The sequence below is a fragment of the Lycium ferocissimum genome, chromosome 4, assembly GCF_029784015.1.
Source record: "Lycium ferocissimum isolate CSIRO_LF1 chromosome 4, AGI_CSIRO_Lferr_CH_V1, whole genome shotgun sequence".
Taxonomy (NCBI): Eukaryota; Viridiplantae; Streptophyta; class Magnoliopsida; order Solanales; family Solanaceae; genus Lycium; species Lycium ferocissimum.
Window position 1 is genome coordinate 33568625 of NC_081345.1, and position 22216 is coordinate 33590840.

Here is a 22216-nt window from a genome sequence, read left to right on the forward strand (position 1 = left end):
CTTTTTTTTCTTTTTCCAGCCTCTCTTTTCCTCCCTAAAACCCCTTAGCTCCTCATCTACATCACTCAAACTATGTACTTCTCCTTCATCAAACAATCCATCTAGGTATGAATCTAAATCACTACCGCCAAAAAATCGTGGACAACCCTAGTTTGTGAAGATTCAAAGAAAATGGTATGGTATAGGCGAATAAATTCATTAGTAGTAGTAGGGGCAGGATTTAGTCCAGAAGGAAAAGATAAGTAACATTGCTAATAATAAGATAATACTGACCGGACTAAAGGGATTAGTAGATGAAAGGAACTAGAAGTGAAAATGGATATGACAACAAGATATGAAGAGTATCGACAAGGATTGAACCATTGGCCCGTTATGTGTTGAGGCTAGAGATGAAATATGTCACTTAACTATGCAACGAATCCAAGAAATAAGCCCGACAAGTTGTTAGAAAAAGAAACCATTACACTCAGTGGGTTGGAGGGTGTAAGCTATAATACAGAGTGTTATTTTAGGATTAGGCAACGTCCATCGCAAGTTTAATTCCCTTGAGAAATCATGAGTAGAACTAGTTTTGGTCTACTCAAACTACGCTCATGGTTGAAAGATTTTGCCAAATTAAACAAAAATAAAATGACTCAATCTCGTAGGATTCCAGTCCTTATCTTACCAGACTAAGATGCACAATTCTAGAGGCCCTTTCAAAAAGATATATGTGCTCATACTAAACTTACAAGTAACATAGGTGGTTTGAGTTCATCCGTAGTAATCGCAACCATCCGAGTATGTAACTCTTAACAAGAAGATGGAGTCATGATTTAGTACAACAAATAGTAATAAGGAATGAAAAAGGGTGAAGGACTAAACATCCCTGTCTCCTTTAGACATTTTAGCCATATTGGACAAGTTTTCAAAGCCGACAGAATTTATTCGGTAACCGCATCCCGACTTTGGAATTTCACTCGAATCACCACCCATGAAAGGCCTATTGAGACTCACCGAGAAAGGTAGACTTATCTTGGAGCAGGACCGGCTAAGTAGTTGATAAGTTTGATGTGCTTAATGAATTTAAAGTAATTTATCCGGTGCTCTGCACATCTAAATATCATAAGTAGCTCATCACTACCCCTGATCCTTGAAATCATCATTTAAGTTGAAAAAAAAAACGTGTTGCCAAATAGGATAATGTGGAGGAACCGACATAAAGAGACAAGGGAAGATGTGAAGGCTGGATACCCCCGGCATCTGTTTCAGATCTCAGATTTATACCGATACCTATGTGATAAGATACCTCCTTTCCAGTTATATATATTGAATTTTTATATATCTAGTTAGATTTTATTGTTGAGACAGACATGGCCAGTATGTTGCAGACTTCAGCAAAGGACGGTTGAGGTAAGTTATGGCTAACATTTTATGATTTTTGTATAAATAGACGGTCGTGTGGGACCAGATTGATATTGTTATGCTGTTGTGTGGCCCTGTGTGGCTTTGGACTTTTGTTTGGGCTGTTTGACAGGTTTTGGATAGTCCTGTTTACAGAGGAAACTCTTTGAAAATCCCGAGAGTTAGAATATCCCTAACATTCGAGGACGAATGTTCTTAAGGAGGGAAGGATGTTACATCCCGTACGCTTACGTTAAGATGTGTCACGAGTTGATCAGTGTGGATTCAGAGGATTAACGTTGTACATGAGGTTGTAGATATAAGACCCATAAGTTTCGATTTGGTTTTAAACTATTATATATAGCCTTGATAATGTATTTTCTGTTAATTGAAACCCCTTTTTGTGAAAAAATGATAAATATGATTTTATATAGTTAAAATTTGCTACTACTTTTGTATATGCTTTGAATTATACACATGATATGAGGAAGTTAATCTATAAATGGAATTTTCCTTATTGTAAAGATAGAAATTATTTTCTCTTAAGAAAAGGAGGTTATCTTTTTGCCGATTTTAGAAATAATAGTACAAAAAATTTGTTCTTTGGGTTGGAAAAAAAAAATAGAACTTGATGAAATATGTTTTGTAAATATTTTACTTTTTATGAAATATTAGTGTATATATTTTTTTTTTTTTTTAAAATCTCATGATTTGTTAATATTTTAATAATAGGACCTTGAGAAAGGATAAAATATTTAATTCTTTATCTTTGCTCCATGTGTGGTCATGTGATAATGTCTTTTTACGAGAAAATATTTACTAGACTATATTAATAATATAAGTAGTGGATAAGTACTTATGAAGAAAAAGTACTCCATCACCTAAGCTATTAAATTAATATAAAAGTACTAGCAAGTATCATTTTCTCCATTCTTCCAAATTTCAACGAAGAGCTCCATATAACTTTCTCCATCTTTCAAGTTTGATGAAGTACAACAATTTTTTTTTCCATCTTTCTATATTCAACGAAGTGCAGCAGCAATTATAGGGGTTTTTTTTTTTATTTTTTTTATTTTTTTTATTTTTTTTATTTATACAAAAATACTTCAAGATCTTTAAAAGCAAGTTCGGGATTGCTTTGTGTTGAAGTTGAAGCTTTTCTTCTTGGTGAAGTATCCTAAGATCAAGGTTGTTCTTGTGTGATTGAGGTAAGATTATATCTTTTCTCTATGTTCTTGAGTTAGTTTAGTCTTTAGTCAACTTGTTTGATAAAGAAATTGTGGAAGAGAAGTTAGGATAAATGCTAGAGCTCTTGTTAGTTTTGTGGACTGATTTGGAATATGATCTCGAGTTATTGTGGCTGGATTTTCTAAAATATAAGTGGGGGTTGATGTTGTTATGTTGTTGTTCTTGAATTTGGAAGAAGAAAGTATATAAAGATATCGTATACAAAGTGTATATTGGGCTGTTTGATGTATATCTTTGGAAGTTGACGTTTTGAGTTTAAAGAGGCTTATATGAGGTTATTGTTGTTGTTTTTGTTGTTGTTGTTGGTTTTGTTGATTGAGTTGTGGTCGTTAAAGAATAGAGGAAATGCTGCCCGTTTCATTTTGTAATCGATTTATCTTTTGATATACGCGATATACTAGCATCTAAGTTTACTCATGTACACCTTGCTATAGGATTGGCATACTAGTTACGACGAGTTCATTGTTGGATCGTATTGGCAACACGAGGTATGTAGGGCTTTCTCTTCTCGTTTGTGGCATGACTAGAACTCAACAAACGTTTCATTGATATATTCATTCCGTAAAAACATAAGTCGATCATGTTCTTATACTTGAGCAGCCCTCTACTTCATACATGACTTATATTAAAGTGCTGCCCATATTTCCATGTTTCATTGGTTATTGATTGAACCGTTATCCTAAAACTTGAGTCGACCGTATCCCGAAATGGTGAAGCTTACCTCTTCTTTGAAATAGCTTGTATTAAAGTGTATTCCCGCATCCTTATCTTTCTTGTCCATCACTTAAAGATGACGGACCTTCCATAGATATAAGTTTCCACTAAACATAAGATGAATACGCTTCCTTGTGATGGACTAACCTTTATTTCATATATGATTGCATCAAATGCCTTTCATGCTTCCATATCTCTTTTGGCCACCAAATTGGAATGTTTCCGCTAAAGTTGGATTGATCATATACTATCCGAACGAGTTGGACTCTATTTCATGTGTAACTCATACCAAGTATCTTACATGTTCTCCATGTTGTTGTCTCTTGAATTGAAAGGTAAAGAACATAGCGACACTAACGATAGTCGGAGGGTAACGATGATAGGTCACTCCGACTCTTTTTATGATATCTCTTCTAAGGTCAGTCTTGCATTGCACTTATATATATGTATTTATTTTCATTACCGAGCCGTGCTATAGTCGGCCGGGTAGGCACTTATATGTGCACCTAGACATGTTTCTTTCTTTACCGAGCCGTGTTGTGAGCGGCCGGGTAAGCACGTAGCTATGCACCTAGATGTATTTCTTTCTTTACCGAGTTGTATTGTAGGCGGTCGTGGTAGGCACGTAGGCCGTGCATGCGTTACCGATCGGTTGGGCGAGAGATGATGTTCGATGATGAGCTCACCCCACAGTGGGATTTATTATTGTTATATGATATGATATGATATATGCCTTCATAGTGAGGAATGATTTTACGAGCATACAGTTATATTCTTGTCATGGTTATGGTCGCCCTTAGTGGCCTAGTTCAGTAGACGGATTAGTGTACCTTTCTCAGTAGGATACCGAGTTACTCGACAGGATGTTCGCACTCCGTTCTCCTCATTCTCGAGGGATACCGTAGTTCGGTCGAGCGCTCATTAAATAGGATGCATGCATGTGTATAAATATATTACGAGTATGGTTATGGGTACGTCGGGGCCACTGTCCCGACCAGTTGATGCATATTAGTACTCTTAGAGGCTTACAAACTATCAGTCAGTGTACAGGTATTTTGCTTGGCCTTATGCCGCCTACGACTAGTTGTTTTTTGGTTGTGGCCTTGCCGGCCCTATATATATGTGTTGTTGGGTCTTTTACGCTGCGGTTGTCATGATATACTTCTTACAATTGTTATTCGGTGCCTTGTCGGCCTATGAGTCATGTTGCGAGTTCGAGATATCATAGTTGGTTCGCTCGCCTTCGCTCGGGTAAGGTCGCCACACCCCCAAGGTTGGGGTGTGACAATTACCTTGGGAAACGGCGAGAAAATGAAGGGCACGGTAACGGCCACGTGCCCCACGTCTGACTTCGTCATTTAATGCGAGTTTTTTCAACTTCTGCGGGTTATGCCACGTACCCATCACGTCAATGGGCCACGCTCTAACGTCAGTTACAACGTTTTCTTTCCACGATAAGAAGATTCAAATGTCTAATCTAGGGAAGGTTGACGAAAATCGGGAAGACAACTTCTCGGGAACATCTTGTGATGAATCCGAAAAATTGAGGGACTATCTTTATAGGTGAAAAATCGCACCTAACACGTGGACCAACATGTAGTCGACACGTGTCAGTTTATACAATGACGTAGAGAGATTTGATGGTAATGCTGAGCAAAGCATTTACGGAGAGGGAGCAGATATCAAAGACTTAGCCAACGAAGAGAATATCAACGGAAACAACTTACAAAGACCCTCTTGATTGCGCATTAAATAGAGTTAATGCGAAGCAGAACAATTTCTAATGTACCGTAATCAAGGAATTAAATGACAATCATTAATTCAGCAATTAATGATTGCCATTACATACACACAACGAGAAAAGCACCAAATAGGATCCTATACCTATAAATAGGACTTTCACTTTTATATCAGGAGAGCCAATACTGACTGAAAAATAGACGATTATTGATTATTCTCTGCTTATTATCATTATCATTATTCTTTTATCATCAGGTTCTTATTCATTCTGGGGAACGGAGAAATCGATCACTGTTGTTCATCTACAATTGGCATAAGTTTACTTTTTCCTTTTATTTACTTGTTCTTTATTAACCTTTAAATAACTTGCATGTGTTAATTCTAACATCTGTATCAAATTACTACCGACTGTGGTTAACCTTAGAACAAATTCAACTATTTGGGTAAAATACGAATTTTGACTCAAACAGATTGTTATACAGTACTGTAGCTTTGTCCGAAAATAGCAGTACTCAAGGGTCAAAGAGTATCTAGGATTTGAAATTTATGAATTTCTTAGTCTTCGAGGTAATATATAATAAAACCTCAATTTATAGTTAAAATTAATAAATATTTAAAAACTTTATTAATAAATATAGATCCGGAAAAAAATTACTATATTATTATGAACCCATAACTTGTGCACTAAATTCGCCACACTGTACAAGAATAAACTCTGAAGTAAATTTGTCTATTTGACAGTATTTCGAAAAACAACACAAAAGAACAGAAAAAGCAGATCGTTTTTTGTTGCTGGAAAAGAAATGGACCAATAGCATTACGTCAATATAGAGATTTGAGAGAAAGGACTATTTTATTTGTCCATTAGAGTGAAATCATATGTTTTCTCTATTTATGTTTATTCTCATACAGACAGAAAAAGACACGATAACTAAGTAATCTATTATAAATATTATAAATGTGGATGTCCATAACTTCTAGGTGTTATTCCACCATTATGTGTAGTTTAAACCCACATCTCCACTAGTCGCTCAATGTCCCACAACCCCATAATCTTTCTACCTTCTTAAAGGTAAATGTCATGTTTATGACACCCTTCCCCTATAAACAGAGGCATTGAGTATGATGTTGTACACACCTAAAATACATTTAGATAATTAAGAAAGCTCTCCTTCTCTTGTCTCTCTTTATCTCTTTATTGTTTTTTCATCTTTTGATATATCGTACTAACTCTTTTAGGTTGATTTTACGACGCGTTATCAGCACGAGTGTCTAATCTTGTTTGAGTACATTTGGATTTTTCTAATTTCGTTCAAGGTGATGAGAAGTTGGCTTGTGGATTTACTGCACCATCAATTCAAATAAACCAGGTAATACGTTCCAATATATAACTCTATCTTGTGGTTGACTTGCAACTTTGATTGTTTCTCTTCAGTGATATCTATTCGATCTTTTTGCAATTTGAGAGTTTTACTTGGATAACAAATTTTGCCAAGGGAAAAAAAAATTCAATATATTTTCTCATTGAAGCAAAAATTCATAAAAAACAAGCACTGAAAAATATATATGGTTTTCTCATTGAAGCAAAAATTCATAAAAAAAAGCACTGAAAAATATATATGGAGATGCGGGGTATCGATCCCCGTACCTCTCGCATGCTAAGCGAGCGCTCTACCATCTGAGCTACATCCCCGGGTTGTTAAACGTATTCTGTTTGTACATATTTGTTATGGATTTAGCGAAATGCAAATGTTGAGATGCATCTATACTACACATATGTATATGTATGTAGTATGTATGTAATACACTCGGAATAGAATAGATTATTGGCCAAACCCATCGCCAGCCCCCTGTGGTCGTCCAGTTCTTTCACTTGAACACCTCAACTGACCTTTGTTCCATTTAGACACCTCAAAGGTAAGAATCGATGTTTCATTTAGACACTTTTTTTGCAATCAGCTAAAATTACAAAATGAGTGTCATCCACTCGCGAATGACGTGGCAGGGTGACTAATTAAAATAGGACATGTGGCAATTGGATGTAAAATAATAATTTAAAAATCAATTACAAGATAAAAGAAAAGGAAAAAATTATTTTTCACCAAAATAAATAAATAAATTACCTACTTTTCTAAACCCTCCCCCACCCACCCCACCCCTCCTTCCCCCTTTCTACACCTCTACTATCGCGCACCATTTTTTTTCTTCTAAAGGCTCCATTTTTATTTTTTTGTTTTCATTAGATTTTGATCCATTTTGAAAGCATATAATTCAAAATTTGGCACTAATCTATAGCCCCCAATTCATTATTTTTTTGTTTTTGCAGTCCTCCAATTCGGAAATTTGATTTTCGAATTTGAAGCTTTAAGTTACGTTAATGGCGAGTTCCTCAAATCTCAACCAAATAGAACCAAATTTCGGATTCGAACTCTCACGACGTTCCGATTCTTTTGAGATATCACCCACTGAAAATGAAGCCCGTTTGGAGGCAACCCGAAAATTCAAATTGGAAGCTTTGAGCTTCAACAATGGCGCTTGACTTTCTTCTTCAACGGAGATATGCTACATTCGGGAAAAAAATTGCAGTGGGGAAAGCTGTGTTTTAAAAGAAAAAAAAAATGTGACCTCCATGGAAGGAGCTTAGAAGCTCGGAAAGAGAGAATAATTAAATCAATTAGGTGCGCTAAATATTGTTCTTAAGAACATTAAGAACTTGTTCATGATGTATTCGGGAGTTTGGTTGAGAATCAAAGTTGTTTGAATGATTTTTGGAGTGGGTTTGATGAGGAACTTATTGCACGGTGAAAAAAAAAATGCAACCGGTGGTGGTGTCAATTTGTTAATTTGTAGTGGAAGGGTTTGTCAATTTGTTATCACCGTTATCCGAAAAACTTATCCGATGGTGTTGCGGTGGCAAGTTGATGGTTTATGGTGGAGGAAGTGTTGGAATGAAAGAGAAGGAAGAAGAAGACATAAAAAATAAAATAAAAATCGTAAAATTAAGCTCTTCACGCGCCTATTTTGTGTGAAGGTCACACAATTTTTCAACTCAGCGAAAAACGTCTAAATGAAACATCGCTGCTTTGCACTTGAGGTGTCTAAATTGAACAAAGGTCACTTTGGGTGTTAGTGAAAGAAGTGGACGACGCGTATGTCCGACGATGGGTTTGGCCTAGATTATTTGAGTCTCCAATGGAAGGGGCAACTAGGTACATGGACCAATAGTATATTCTACTCATGAAATATCATGCTGAGGTAAGGTTTCTGATGGCATCTTAATAGCCCAATCCTGAATCCTCCTTGTTGTGTTCTTTGCGTATATTTTGATCTTGATGTTTCCTTGTTTCTTCTTCCTTTTGTAGTTTCACTGTGCACATCGTCTAGGAAAGAAAACGTTTATCTGGTTCACTGTTGTTGCATCAATAGCTCTATTATGTACTGCTGAGTTAATGTTCTTCTACCACTTCCTTACGAATTTGGTTAGTGTGCTCTGCAATTCTCTTACTTTTGGAAATTCTACATTTAACAAAGTTGAATAAGTACACAGCTATATTTGATGGTTTGTCTAATAGTAGAAACATTTTACATTTGCTTCTTAAGTGACTGGAGTCCATACACTCATTCAGAAACCTCTAAAGTTTCATGAGCGTTTAGATTTCCGAACATCTTAGCTCATGAGCTGAAAATTCATTTTCATGCTTAGACATTACATGCTTTCTGTTGTGAAAATTATTAGAATATTACGGTGGATGTCCAACTCCTAAAGAATTAACTCACACTACTTTTCTTCATGATGTAGATATTTACTCCCACGCCTCAACAACCTCTCCATGATCTCGATCCATGATTCCAAATGGGTTAACATGTTCATGGCAACCCTTTGTATCCCTCAACCAATCCTGTAAATAGTGATAATGGATATCACATTGGGGACACTTGAGAAATACTTGAAAGAAATAAGAAATGCTCTCTTCTCATGACTCTCTTTATTCTTCTTGCTTTCATCTTTTGATATATTGTACTAACTCTATAGATTGATTTTACAGCACTTCCTAGTATAAAGTATTACTCTATCATTTTCATGCTTAGACATTTCCCGAAAAAAAAAAAAAAATCAACTAAGTACTAACACAATCCTACAAAAATAAATTGAAAAAGAGAGATCAAAGTGAGCTGAAAATTCTGTTGTAAAGGACGGAAATTTTGGTTTTAACTTCAAAAGTTTTACTACTCCTATCATTTTTCCTTTAGCATGCTATAAAACAAGAAATGGCAGATTTCTTGGCATTTAAGCGAAAGGTTCCTGGTGTTCATTTGGATCGTCGATAACAAATCAGTCAAGCAAGCAAACAATGCAAAGAAGTACGCCATAATGATCAGAGTGCCCTCAAAAATGCAAGTAGACATGTTGACTTATCAGTAGTAGCTGTAGAAGAAGAAGAAATAATATTTTAGTAGTTTGTTTCAGAAAATGAGGACGGAGTGGTCTTGTTCATCAATAGACTTTCTAGAGAAGTAAAGAGCCCTATTATTATTAGTATAATATTACATTACAGTGTGACTTGAGCAGTGACGTAGCTTTCCTTAATGCAACGCCATGGCTTCCGTGGCTTTCTCTTTCACTCCATATATATATATAAATTCCAGCAAAGTTCACTATCTATCCACTAAATCCTTCTTCCTCTTTATAGCAATTTCAGTGCTTTTCTTCAATCATGTCGGAAGCAAACAAAAACTTGCCACTCCAAGACCGTGTAGCCATTGTTACAGGCTCTTCTCGAGGCATTGGCAAAGCAATAGCCCTTCACTTAGCCTCTCTCGGCGCTAAACTCGTCATCAACTATTCCTCCAACTCCACTCAAGCCAACGACGTCGTATCCCAAATCAACTCCACCTCCAATTCCCCACGCGCCATCGCCGTCAAAGCCAACATCTCCGATCCAGATCAAGTCAAATCCCTCTTCGACGCTGCAGAGTCAACCTTCCAATCGCCGGTCAACATCGTGGTCAACTCCGCAGGCGTACTCGACGGAAAATACCCGTCAATCTTAAACACAACACTAGAGGATTTCGATCGGACATTCGACGTCAACGCACGTGGAGCTTTCGTGTGCTGCAAAGAAGGCGCTAACAGAATCAAGCGCGGAGGTGAAAGAAAAATATTTTATTCATAAACTTAATGCTTTCAGCACTCCTTCCTACTTATAATAGTATGAACCTGTTTTAACTCAAAATACAAAAAAAAAAAAATCTATTCCTATATAAATTTGATTATAAATTCTAACTACACATGAATTAAAACTAACCAATTTTAATTTCTTATTATCTTTTCCAGGAGGGGGAAGGATTATATGCTTATCGACGTCGTTAGCGGCAGCGTTTAGGCCTGGGTACGGGGCATACACGGCGTCAAAGGCGGCAGTGGAAGCAATGGTGAAGATACTGGCGAAGGAACTGAAAGGAACAGGAATAACCGCGAATTGTGTGGCGCCAGGACCTATAGCGACGGAATTGTTTTACGATGGGAAAACGGAGGAGATGATAAATAGAGTGATTAATGATTGTCCACATGGGAGACTTGGACAGACAGAGGATATTGCGCCGGTGGTTGCCTTTTTGGCGGGCGATGGTTCTGAATGGATTAATGGACAGATCATTCGCGTCAATGGCGGCTTCATCTGATCATTTTTGCCAGAGTTTTGTTCTATCTGTCGTTTCGATTAATATCTATTTGTTTTTGTTTTTTATATATAAGGGGTCGTTTGGTGCATGGTATAAGCTGGGATATCCCAAAGACTAATTTTTTGTATCATATTTGGTAGAAGGTATAAATTTATACCTTGTACCAAATAAAGTATAAAATACATTCCATGATATAAGTTGGGATATACCACTTATCTTGGGACTATTTTATACCATCTAGGAGATGGTATAAAATAGTCCCAAGATATGAGATAAATTAGTCCTGAGATTATAATTCTGGGATAATTTTAGCCATGCACCAAACGACCACTAAGTGTTTGGGTATTCCAAGTTAAAATTTCAAATCTTGTTAAAATCAAAATTTTGCCTTGAAATAAATTGCCCCATTTCAAGTTAAGTTAACCCAAAAAAAAAAAAAAAAGGGGGGGGGGGGGGGGGGGGGGAGAGGGAATTTCATAAATATACATTTGGTCACTTAAATTGCAAAAAAAAAAAAAAAAAGCTCAAAATTTACGTTGCAAAGTTTTAACCCATATACAATTATATACACCCATATACTACCCATATACACTCATATACAATATTATAACCTATATACAATATTATACACTATTATACCTTCACTACCCCTGCCACTTCCGATTTCTCCATCGCCAACATCAACCACCTCCGGCAAACCCCACCGTCGTCACCTGCGCTCCACCAGCACCAGAAAACTTGTAGAAAACAAATAGATTCAAAGACCAGATAACAAAAGCAGAAACAATTAAATATCATGATTGGTCTAAACAAGATCACCGAATGACTAAAATCAAATTTATATGAAAAGAAAAAGATGTAACCTTTCCACGGATGATAAGCCAGCAATCTTTGGTCTTGTTATGCTTGGCGACTTCCTCAAATGCATGAATTTTCGGATCTGATGCCATTTTTTCCTGCTACTGCACCACCGCCAAGATCGCTTAAATTACTTTTTGCAATAGAAAATAATAGAACCATTAAGAATCAAAATACATAAGATTCTGCAATAAAAATCAAATAAAAGATGGGAATCTCTATGAACTTTTTGACATACTCATGAAAGAGAGGCAGAAAGAGAGAGTTTCTTCGGATTCTCCTTCTCTCTCCGAAAGTGCACCCAACATCGGCGCTGTCGTTGGGATGGCGGCGAAGCGAAGAAGAGAGAGAGGGGGAAGGAGGATGGAGTGGGTGGAGAGATAGAGAGGAGGAGGGAGTGGGTCATTTTCCGAAAGATTTAAGAAATGGGTCAATTTTGATAAGATTGTTCTTTTCTAATCGTAGGGTGTAATTTTCTCAATTTTTTTTTTGGTTAAAATAATAGATGATTATGAAAATACATATTAATCTGCAAATAATATATATTATCAAGAGATGAAATAATTTTATGGCAAATTTTTCGAAACAGAGGAGGAGAGAGATGGTTTTTGATAGTTTTAGTTGTCTTTGAGATTACTAGCCTGTTTGGTTAAGTTTATTTCCCAGAAAAATCTTATTTTTTCATAAGTGCTTATTGTAAAAAAAGTGAGGTGTTTAGCCAGTTTTTAAAAAATAAGTCTTTTGGAAGTAACGAAGCTTTTTCGGAAAATAAAAAAAATAAATTTTTAGCCTAAATACACTTAGAAGCACTTTTTAAAAGCTTGGCCAAACATTAATTGCAGCTCAAAAGTACTTATTAAAATTAATTGGTCAAACACAAACTGTTTTTAACCAAAAGTACTTTTTTAAAAAAGAAATCTTTTTAAAAATCTTTTAAAAAAAAAAAGAAGATTTTTTAAAATAAGTTATTTTTAGAAGCTTGACCAAACAGGCTATACACATGCATGATTATATGCCAAGTCCAAGTACAAATAGAGACCATGAAAGACTTCTAATAATAACAAGGAAAAATACATCAAATTAAGGTTGTTCGAATAAGTTGAATATACGCTCCAACTAATTGGGCAATTTATTATTCCTATGAATATCAGTAGTAAATTTAATAACGCCCAAAATGCTCCTTTTTCTTTTTTTTGTCTTCCACGCGTAATGTTGCAGAATACCAAAATCTAATTAGGTTTGAAATGAAAAGGGTGCTTGTTTAATCAGGGACGGATCTAGCTTGTATGATACGAGGTCACGCCATCCGCTACGCTTCAGCTAAAATTCTTAGTGTAGATATAGATATCTGTAAATAAATGTATATATACGTAGAGTGGCACAACCACATCGATAACATCCCACACTTCTCAAAAAAAAAAATTACATTGATAATTCTCCTCAAAAAAATTCTCAGTGAATCTTTACCTGATCTAACACAGTCCTTAGGAAAAGCGAGCATATCAATTAAAGCACAACTCCTACTCAATAGTGTAGAAGTCAAATGGCTTTCTAAGTCATTAAATCATCTATGTCTGATCTGCTAAATCCAAGCTGATTTTTTAAGCGTTGTCTATTACTCTTTCAAGCATAAGTCCAATATAAGATAAGCAACCGCTACTGTCCAGAATCCTGTAAAAAAAGAATATCAAGAACTAAAGAACATACAACGGTTTCAACAGCTTTTAGATGGAGCATTTATTAATGGTAGACAACTTCAAATTTTTTTTAAAAAAAATATATATATTTTTCTCAGTCAAAGTATATTGCTATTGTGCAATGCACAAGAAACCAAAAGGCTTTTTATCCATTGTAGTTATGAGTCTTGGGCTGATCAGTGTAGTAGAGTATTTGTTGTTTTATGTTTGCTGAGCTTTCTCGTGTAACTATGGCTAAGATGACTATTGGGACTTGATGTCCAGTAGGGTAGCTCCGTTGTGCTGAACTTCTCACTTTTGGTAATAATGCAAGTTATTTACCAAAAAAGAAAAAAGATACCAAAAGGCGTTCACACTTGTAGCATTCCATCCCAAAGGAAAGAATAGTACGGAAAAAGAACTGCATACCATAATGGAGCAATCGAATGGAAAGGCCGATGACTCCTTTTCTCATTCGTGGTATTATATATCTTAAAAGATTAAAAGAATGGACCACCAAAATCAGCTTGCACTGTATCATTCTTGCAGTTTGGCTACTCGGTTGAAAAGAATAATGGAACAGCTCTGCAAACACTAAAAGCTACAATATTCAGCACTAATGAACAACACACAAAATTTCATTGTTGACCAAAACAAAACAAAGCAAAAAGAATATGAGTAACAAATACTTAATTCATAATCATATCTTGCATGCTAGTGTGTGGATGACGATATTAGGTGGCTCCAAATTCCCAAAAATTTTCTGTCTATCTCCCAAAATTTTTGTTTTTTTTTTTAAATGAACAAGAAAAAAATGAACAGTTTTTTTTTTTTTTAATCTTAATGACTTTGTCCCGGGTCACGTTATCTTGTTAAGTAAGCTCATCTCTTTCTCTTAACCTTTGTTCTTAATAACTCCGTCTTCTTCATCCATGCCCGTACAACGTCGTCGGCTTTATCATTTGGACATTAAAACGGCTCTTTAAAACTAGGAATTTACGGAGTTAATCCATCGAGGCTATTAAGAAGTTAAGAGAATAATAGCCATATATTAAGAATAACAAATTCATGATGACAAGGAAGTAAGTATTTAAACATAATATTTATACAATCACAAAATAATTTACATAAAAGGGAGATTAGTACAGAAAACATAGTAAATAAACTTACATGGTTTGAAGAAGGAGAGGTTTCCACTTTCGGGGGAACCACGCAAAAATCATTTAATAGCTGGGGTAGGTATTAAACTTAATATTATTTTACGATAGGGTTTATATTCTGAGTTTTGGTGAGCAAGGGATTGGAGCGTTTGATGAAGAAGGAGGGGAATATGGTGCTAACAAGAAAGCACCAACCACTTCTCTAAAACGTCCATATTCCCTCCTCTTTCATCAAACGCTTCCAATCCTCGCCCTAAAAACATGTGTAATATAAACTCCTATTGTAAAATAGTATTAAGTTTTTAATACCTACCCCCTAGTGTGAAGTAGTTTTGGGGTTCCCGAAAGGGAAACCTCTCTTCTTCTTCAAACCATGTAAGTTTATTTACTATATTTTCTGTACTAATCTCCCTTTTATGTAAATTATTTTGTAATTGTATGAATATTATATTAAAATAATTACTTCCTTGTCATCATGAATTTGTTATTCTTAGTATATGGTTATTCTCTTAACTTCTTAATAACCTCGATGGATTAACCCGTAAATTCCTAGGTTTTAAAGAGGCCGTTTTAATGTCCAAATGATAAAGGACGATGTTACGTCAAGTTACTTCGGGTGTGTTAAAGAAGACAGTTATTAAGAACAAAGGTTAAGAGAAAGAGATGAACAGTATAACAAGATTCGTGACTGGACAAAGTCCAGATTAAGATAAAAAATAATAATTTACTGTTCATTTTTTTACTTAAAAATTTTGGGAGATAGACAGAAAATTAATTATAACTACATGATAAGAAGAAATATAAGAGTGAGGAAGTACCGAATAGGATTGTTAAATAATTTATTTGAAAACAACATTAATTTCCTGTTTTGTCCTTTGAACTTTTCTTATTGAAAGAACTTATTGAAAAATTTACTACCCCTTTAATATTGGTATGAGCGAGAAGATTTTTGGAACCTAAAACTCATCTAAGACTATATGAGAAGACCTTTTCTCGCTAGGAAGAAAGCAAGCACTGTACTACCGTTAGACAAGAGTTACGAGACAACACCGTTTGCTAAACATATAAGTTTTCACTATCGCATGATCTACATTACTCGAAAAAGACTAGTAAACCTTAGAAGCTCAAGAAAGTTCCTTACCGAACACATTAACTATTTAGACAAATTTATAGAGAAGAATCGAATAATAATACAAAAGCATTAAGTTTTCGAAATAATCTCCTTTGGGAAATTCATTTTACCAACGACGCGATATTTAGAACTGAAGACTATATTAGACAGCTAAAACAAAAAGTAAAGTTTATGCCTTTAGGTTAATATATGCAAGATCATTATTTAAAAGTCAAACAAGAATTAAATAACCTATACCCAGAATATATTAAATTAAGTAGTACCAAAGAAAACCAGTTAAGATTACAAGAATTAATAGATATAATATCAGGATTAGAATATACGTTATTAGGATATATAAAATCTAGAAAGATCTCAAAGAACCAAAAGCGATTTAGACCATATTAATTGTATGAGAACACTACCCTTTGTTAGACAAATAGCTATCAATCATTGGTATTTATATAGAGATATAGAGAAAAAAGACGAAAATATAGACAAAAAGAAAAAACCTTAAGTGCATATTTAGAAATAATAAATTCGAAACATTATCATCACTAATAAACAATAGACTCTTACAAAGTCAGATTAACGAAGAGACAATCTCTGCTATAACGTGGGAATTAAAAGGTATAAGAGAAGATATAGAAAGACTTACAACTAGTATAAAGTACTAGAAGAAAGTTTCTAATATAATAAAAAAACATATATATATATATATATATATATATATATATACACACTAGCAAACTATGCCCGTGCAATGCACAGGATCCAACATGATTAATTTGGTTAGTCATTTTAGTTAGTCTTTATGATTTGTATATTTTATAAATGATACCGCGATTCTCCTTAATGAGTCTCCATATTTTATTTCTTTTCCTCTCATTTTTCCACTTAATTTCTCAATTGTTGTTAAAATTTATCTTATTTTGGTTATGTCCGCCTTTTTTTATATTTAGTAAGTTGACAATTTAAATATCCTACATGTCAAGTTTATAATCACAAGATTCAAAGGATATTTTATTAAATTATACACATTTTTAATTTAGAACCACAAGATTCAAAAGTCTATCTTTATTTCATAAACTCTGTGTCTAGGCAAACTTAGACACTTAAATTGAGACAGAGGGACTATATACCAAATGAAGGAAATGAAAGGACAATTGAGACACCGTACACGCACTTAAAAACTAAACACACAAGAGGTAGAGTTAATGTTAAACTTCTGAAATGTACACATGTTAGTCCCAGCTCATAGTACAATTTCATGTACTTTGTATAATAGAGTAATAAAATGAAGTGTACAGGTAAAAAAATATGATAACGTAAAAGTGCAATACACATGTACAGAGAATAGGTGGCAAACCAAGTAGTAGTACTTGTTAAATGAAGTGGACCCACAACTGGTTGTTAAATGAAATGGACCCATAACTGGAAAAAAAATGAAAGAAACCAAGTACAATTGAAATAAGTCCAAATTTAATGCACGACTCATAAAACTTTTTGTACAGTTTGTCAATGTTGTGTTCATCCTCCTTTGGTCACTTAACACTTAATAAGGACAAATTTGAAAAAATAAGATTAATTCTTCCTGATTTGGTAGTTTTATTAATTTTTTAACCAAAAAATAAAGGATAAGCGGACACCCTTTTTGAATCGGAGGGAGTATTAATTTTCTTGTAAGATACTTTCAAATAGTTTATTCTTTCTAGTATGGACTTTAAAGTTCATTTTATCATCATTAACTTATTATATTCTAAAGAATACATTTTAAAAAGGATTATTTATAGAATTTGCACTTGATATGGTAAGTATCATTGTTGAGTCTCTGATTATGTGAGAATGAAATAGTAAATTAGAATTATTGCGATCAAATTATAATTCGCAAAAGTCTTTCCTCCTAACTAAATATTTTAATCTGGTTCCCCTGTGTTATTCTAAATTTGAAATCAACTTTCTTTTGAAGAATAATTATCATTAAACAAAAATTTTATTTTTAATTAAATTATTCTCTTCTTTAGATATTTGTAATTTAAAAAGTAATTGACATATACAATTACATGTAAAATTTAGTTATAAGAGTATTTGCATTCTATTTTCTAAAAATTGTATCACATAATCAGATTCCTTTTTAAAAAAGATTAAAAAAAAAGACTTAATAAAAATCCTAAAAGGAAAGTTGGTCCCACACTAAGGGGGATAAAATAGGAATTAAAAGAAATGTAAATCAAAGAGTACGACATTGTTAAGCATGAGGAAATGCTTAATTCTACTTTTGCCCTTATTTGTTCATGACAAACTCCATAAACTCCCATTTCTATATTGATCCCACGCTAAGAGGAATAAAACAGGAATTAAAAGAAATGTAAAGCAAAGAGTACGACATTGTTAATCATGAAAAAATGCTTAATTTCAGTTTTGCCCTTATTTGTCCATGACAAACTCCACAAACTCTCGTTTCTAAAGTTGGAAAAAGCAACCACATGGACTAATTAGAAATCGTACGGTTGGTTTATTCTACGGAGGCTAGTTTCTTGCACGGTTGGTTCTTTGAAACTTCTTTCCTGTGCAGTACTGGGTATTACATTTGGCAAAGAAACTTCAGTTGTTTCCAAATTAACGGCTAGAATTTTCCGGGGAAAAAAAAATGAAGCTACACGTGTTTAGTAGCTACTTAAATTGGTCTAGAGGCAAAAGCCAACCAAAATGGACCACACTATACAGTACAATTTTAGATACTATTTGTACAATAAATCATAGCAATGTTCGTTTTAGTCTACGGAGGCTAGTTTCTTGCACTGTTGGTTCTTTGAAACTTCTTTCCCGTGCAGTACTGCGTATTACATTTGGCAAAGAAACTTGAGTTGTTTCCCCTTAGCAATATAGTAATAAGTAGAAGTAGAGATTTATCATCACACAATTAGAACGCACCAGAATTCTTCTGTCTCATCCATAAAAAAATCCGATTTACTCTTTCCCCTTTTCCTTAGCAATTTCAGTGCTTTTCTTCGGTCATGGCGGAAGGAAACGTCGCCCAATCAACCCAAGGCCAAAACCTCCCACTCCAAGACCGTGTAGCCATTGTTACAGGCTCTTCCCGCGGAATCGGCAGAGCAATTGCCCTCCACTTGGCCTCTCTCGGCGCTAAACTCGTCATCAACTATTGTTCCAACTCCACTCAAGCCAACGACGTCGTATCCCAAATCAATTCCACCTCCACTTCCAATTCCACACGTGCCATCGCCGTCAAAGCCAATGTCTCCGATCCGGATCAAGTCAAATCCCTCTTCGACGCTGCAGAAACAACCTTCCAATCTCCGGTCAACATCCTGGTCAACTCCGCAGGCGTACTCGTCCCAAAATGCCCGTCACTCCTAAACACAACCCTAGAGGATTTCGATCGCACGTTCGATGTGAACGCGCGGAGCCTTCATATGCTGCAAAGAAGGCGCTAAGAGAATCAAGCGCGTCGGTGGGGGAGGTGGGAGGATTATATGCTTAACGACGACGTTATCTGCAGCGTTTAACCCTGGGTACGGGGCGTACACGGCGTCAAAGGCGGCAGTGGAAGCAATGGTGAAGATACTGGCGAAGGAACTCAAAGGGACAGGGATAACGGCGAATTGTGTGGCGCCGGGAGCCGTAGCGACGGAGCTGCTTTACGAAGGGAATACGGAGGAGATGATAAAGAGGGCAATTGATGGGTGTCCACATGGAAGGCTTGGACAAACGGAGGATGTTGCGCCGGTGGTTGCGTTTTTGGCTGGTGATGCTGCTGAATGGGTTAATGGACAGATTATTCATGTGAATGGCGGCTATATTTGATTGTTTTGCAAGAGTCAAGTGTGTTTACTGCAGTTTCGATTCTGATATCTGTTTGATTTTGTGAGTTTGTTTCATTTTAGTTCCTTTTTTTTTATTTTTTATTTTTATAGGTTAATAAGGAGCTTACTATGTATCGTAACGACTATTACAAAAACTCTTCTGCAGAGTAACATATGGGGCAGATGGGGTCAATATCGATACCTCTATGAATTATGATGATGGTGTAGGAAGCTTGCTGTGCGAGCAAAGCCATAGGAAGAATTTAATTTTGTTAAGAGTCTTGAGAGACCGCAAGACTAAATCCATTCTAGTTTATAATTCATCTTAGGATTGGGGTTGATGAGCTGGTAGCTACACAGATTTTGTTTTTGATATAGGCATTTGGGTATTTCAAGTTACGGAGGAAAATTGAAGAAAAATCATTTGGTATTTCCCTTGGAAGTTGAAATATTGTTAAATCAATTTATAACTTTGAAATAACTTGCTTTTTACTTCAAGTTATGTTATAACCAGAAAAAAAAATGTTTAAAGTTTGAGTCATAGATCAAATTATAAAATAATTAGTAGTATTAAAATTTGCAATAATATACTATCAAGTTATGAATAAAATTATGGTAAAAATTTGGTAACTGTATTAAACTTAAGAAAACTTACATGTTTCTTGCTTGTTTTACAAAAACAAATACATAAATTCAAAAAAGGATAAAAGTTGTCTCGTTAAGTACTCAAATAATGCTCGAAGCCCATATTTGCTCAATCAACTAGGGATTAATTTGAGTCCGCAACTTAAATGATCCCTAAAGTGAGATTTTGATCCAAAAAAACCCACAAAAAAAAAAAATACAAATGTACATTTTGTACACAAAATTAGTGCGCAATAGGACTTAACTGTGATGGTCACAGTTAATTCCTATTGTGCACTAATTTTGAGCGCAATAGGGGTTAATTTTATTTTCCCTGTGATTTCTGTATAATTTCAAAGTTTTGAAATTCATGTTTTTTTTATGCTTTGACTAAAGATTAGTTGTGTTTCAAAACTCTGAAATATAAATATTTTATATAGAACCTGATTTTTTTTTATTTTATTTTTGTAAACAATATTGTAGGCTCAATACATCAAGTATACCTAAACTTTTGGATCGTTGTTTTAGGGATTCTAAAGTGCTCCCGAAGTAAGTTTTGTTTGGAAATTTGTTACCGTTAGGTTTAAGTGTTATTAAGTTTGTTTGGAAACTTGTTATCGTTAGGTTTAAGTGTTATTTTATAAGGTTTTGATTTAAGCATTTTATTATTTAGTTAAGGCATTACTTTATTTCGAATATGTTGAGATCTTTTTCATAATTAATTTAGGATGTCACACGAGTTATTAATAAACAATAATAAAGACTAAGACAACTAATCATCATTAAAAAATAATACCAAAAAATATAATATTAACATAAACTGTACAATTTATTTACATATACACAATCATGTGGGACCCTTTAATTAAGATTCTTGGGTCCCACATGTAGAAATTTTTAGAAAGAACTCCCAGCTATGTATCCCTCACCCCATCATCTCCCATCATCCCCTTGTTCTTCTTAATAATAGGATGTTCTATGTCATAATCATCCTTCATTCTCTTCCTTGTGCCCATGAGCCTTTAAAGTAATTTAACTTGATTTTAGTTAACGTATATTTCATTCTTTTTAATGATACAAAAATAATTTATATATTTTATTAACTTTTGCAACAAAAAATAAATGGCTTGATTGATAAATATTTTGAGCTGATTCTCAAAGGTCAAGAGTTTGAAGGTTTTTGCTTTGAAATAATTGTCATATAACTCGACAATTATGATGAAAAGATTAACCCAAGAGCAATAAAAGTAAATTAATCTAGTCAAACAAAGAATATGTAGTAATTAAGCTACTCTTTATGCAAATTTTCAAATTGGAGCCGCTCTTTATTGCAATTTTATTCTAGAATATAACTTTAATAAAGTGTTAAAAGGACTAAACTAAAATTAAACTTATTTGCCTATTTGTGAATGAAAGACCCATTGAATTAACCAAAAACTAACTGAACCGTCACATCCTTCCTATTCAGTCTTTGTATCTAACTATCAAAGGATTAACAAAGTGTCAAGTTGTTCCTCCTTTAATCGTAAGCCTCTTTGATTCGAAAATAATTGGCAAAATGTTCTTCGTAAGGAAAAGCTTCACTGACAGTCTTGCACATGGCACAAATCCGGATATAATTAGGCCCCAATGCGGGTAGCGAATACCGAGTGAGAAACACAAAAAAAAATCTTTATAGCTAATGTTAGGTATACTGTGCACATAAAATAGTGACACGTGCAACCTTCGAATCATGATCCGCCTCTGCTTGTTTTGATGGGGGTTTAATGGGTTTGGGTCACAGAATGGAGTCACCTGAGCGAGAATAACAAAGAGAAAGGTCCTCGGGGAAGCGGGAAGGGTGGGGAGCAGGTAGAGTGGGTAGGAGGTTTAATTTTATTCAATAAAAATATTACACGTAATAAATTTTCTTTTTCTCAATTTAGCGCGATACTTTTTTCACTCTTCTCGGCATTCAAAGCGTACGAACTTTGACCAACATTTAAAGATGTACTTTTTCACCAAATTGGTATGAGAAAAGTGCTAACTTTTTTTTTTAATAAAAAGAAAAAGTGACAACTTATAGTGCTTTTCATATAATTTTCAAATATATAAATTTTAATCTTATAATATTAAGTTAATCTAATCCAATTTAAAAATCAAAATTTTTCCCAAAACCCACTCTCTGAAAAAAGATTTAAAAGGAGAAGAAAG

The 22216-nt window shown here is 34.6% G+C and overlaps 1 protein-coding gene, 1 non-coding gene and 1 pseudogene across 2 annotated transcripts; 2 read left to right on the forward strand and 1 right to left on the reverse strand.

Moving 5' to 3' along the window:
* Positions 1-6705: 6705 nt before the first annotated feature.
* TRNAA-AGC (transfer RNA alanine (anticodon AGC)) lies at positions 6706-6778 on the reverse strand. Its single transcript has one exon. It is a non-coding gene; the product is annotated as a tRNA-Ala (tRNA).
* A 2938-nt stretch (positions 6779-9716) lies between these two features.
* Positions 9717-10863, forward strand: LOC132052422 (NADPH-dependent aldehyde reductase-like protein, chloroplastic). The gene is made up of 2 exons (XM_059443945.1): positions 9717-10233; positions 10421-10863. The coding sequence occupies exons 1-2, from the start codon at positions 9801-9803 to the stop codon at positions 10765-10767; spliced, it is 780 nt and encodes a 259-aa protein (XP_059299928.1). The 5' UTR covers positions 9717-9800; the 3' UTR covers positions 10768-10863.
* Positions 10864-18485: 7622 nt separating this feature from the next.
* Positions 18486-19441, forward strand: LOC132052423 (NADPH-dependent aldehyde reductase-like protein, chloroplastic; annotated as a pseudogene).
* The last annotated feature ends 2775 nt before the right edge of the window (positions 19442-22216 follow it).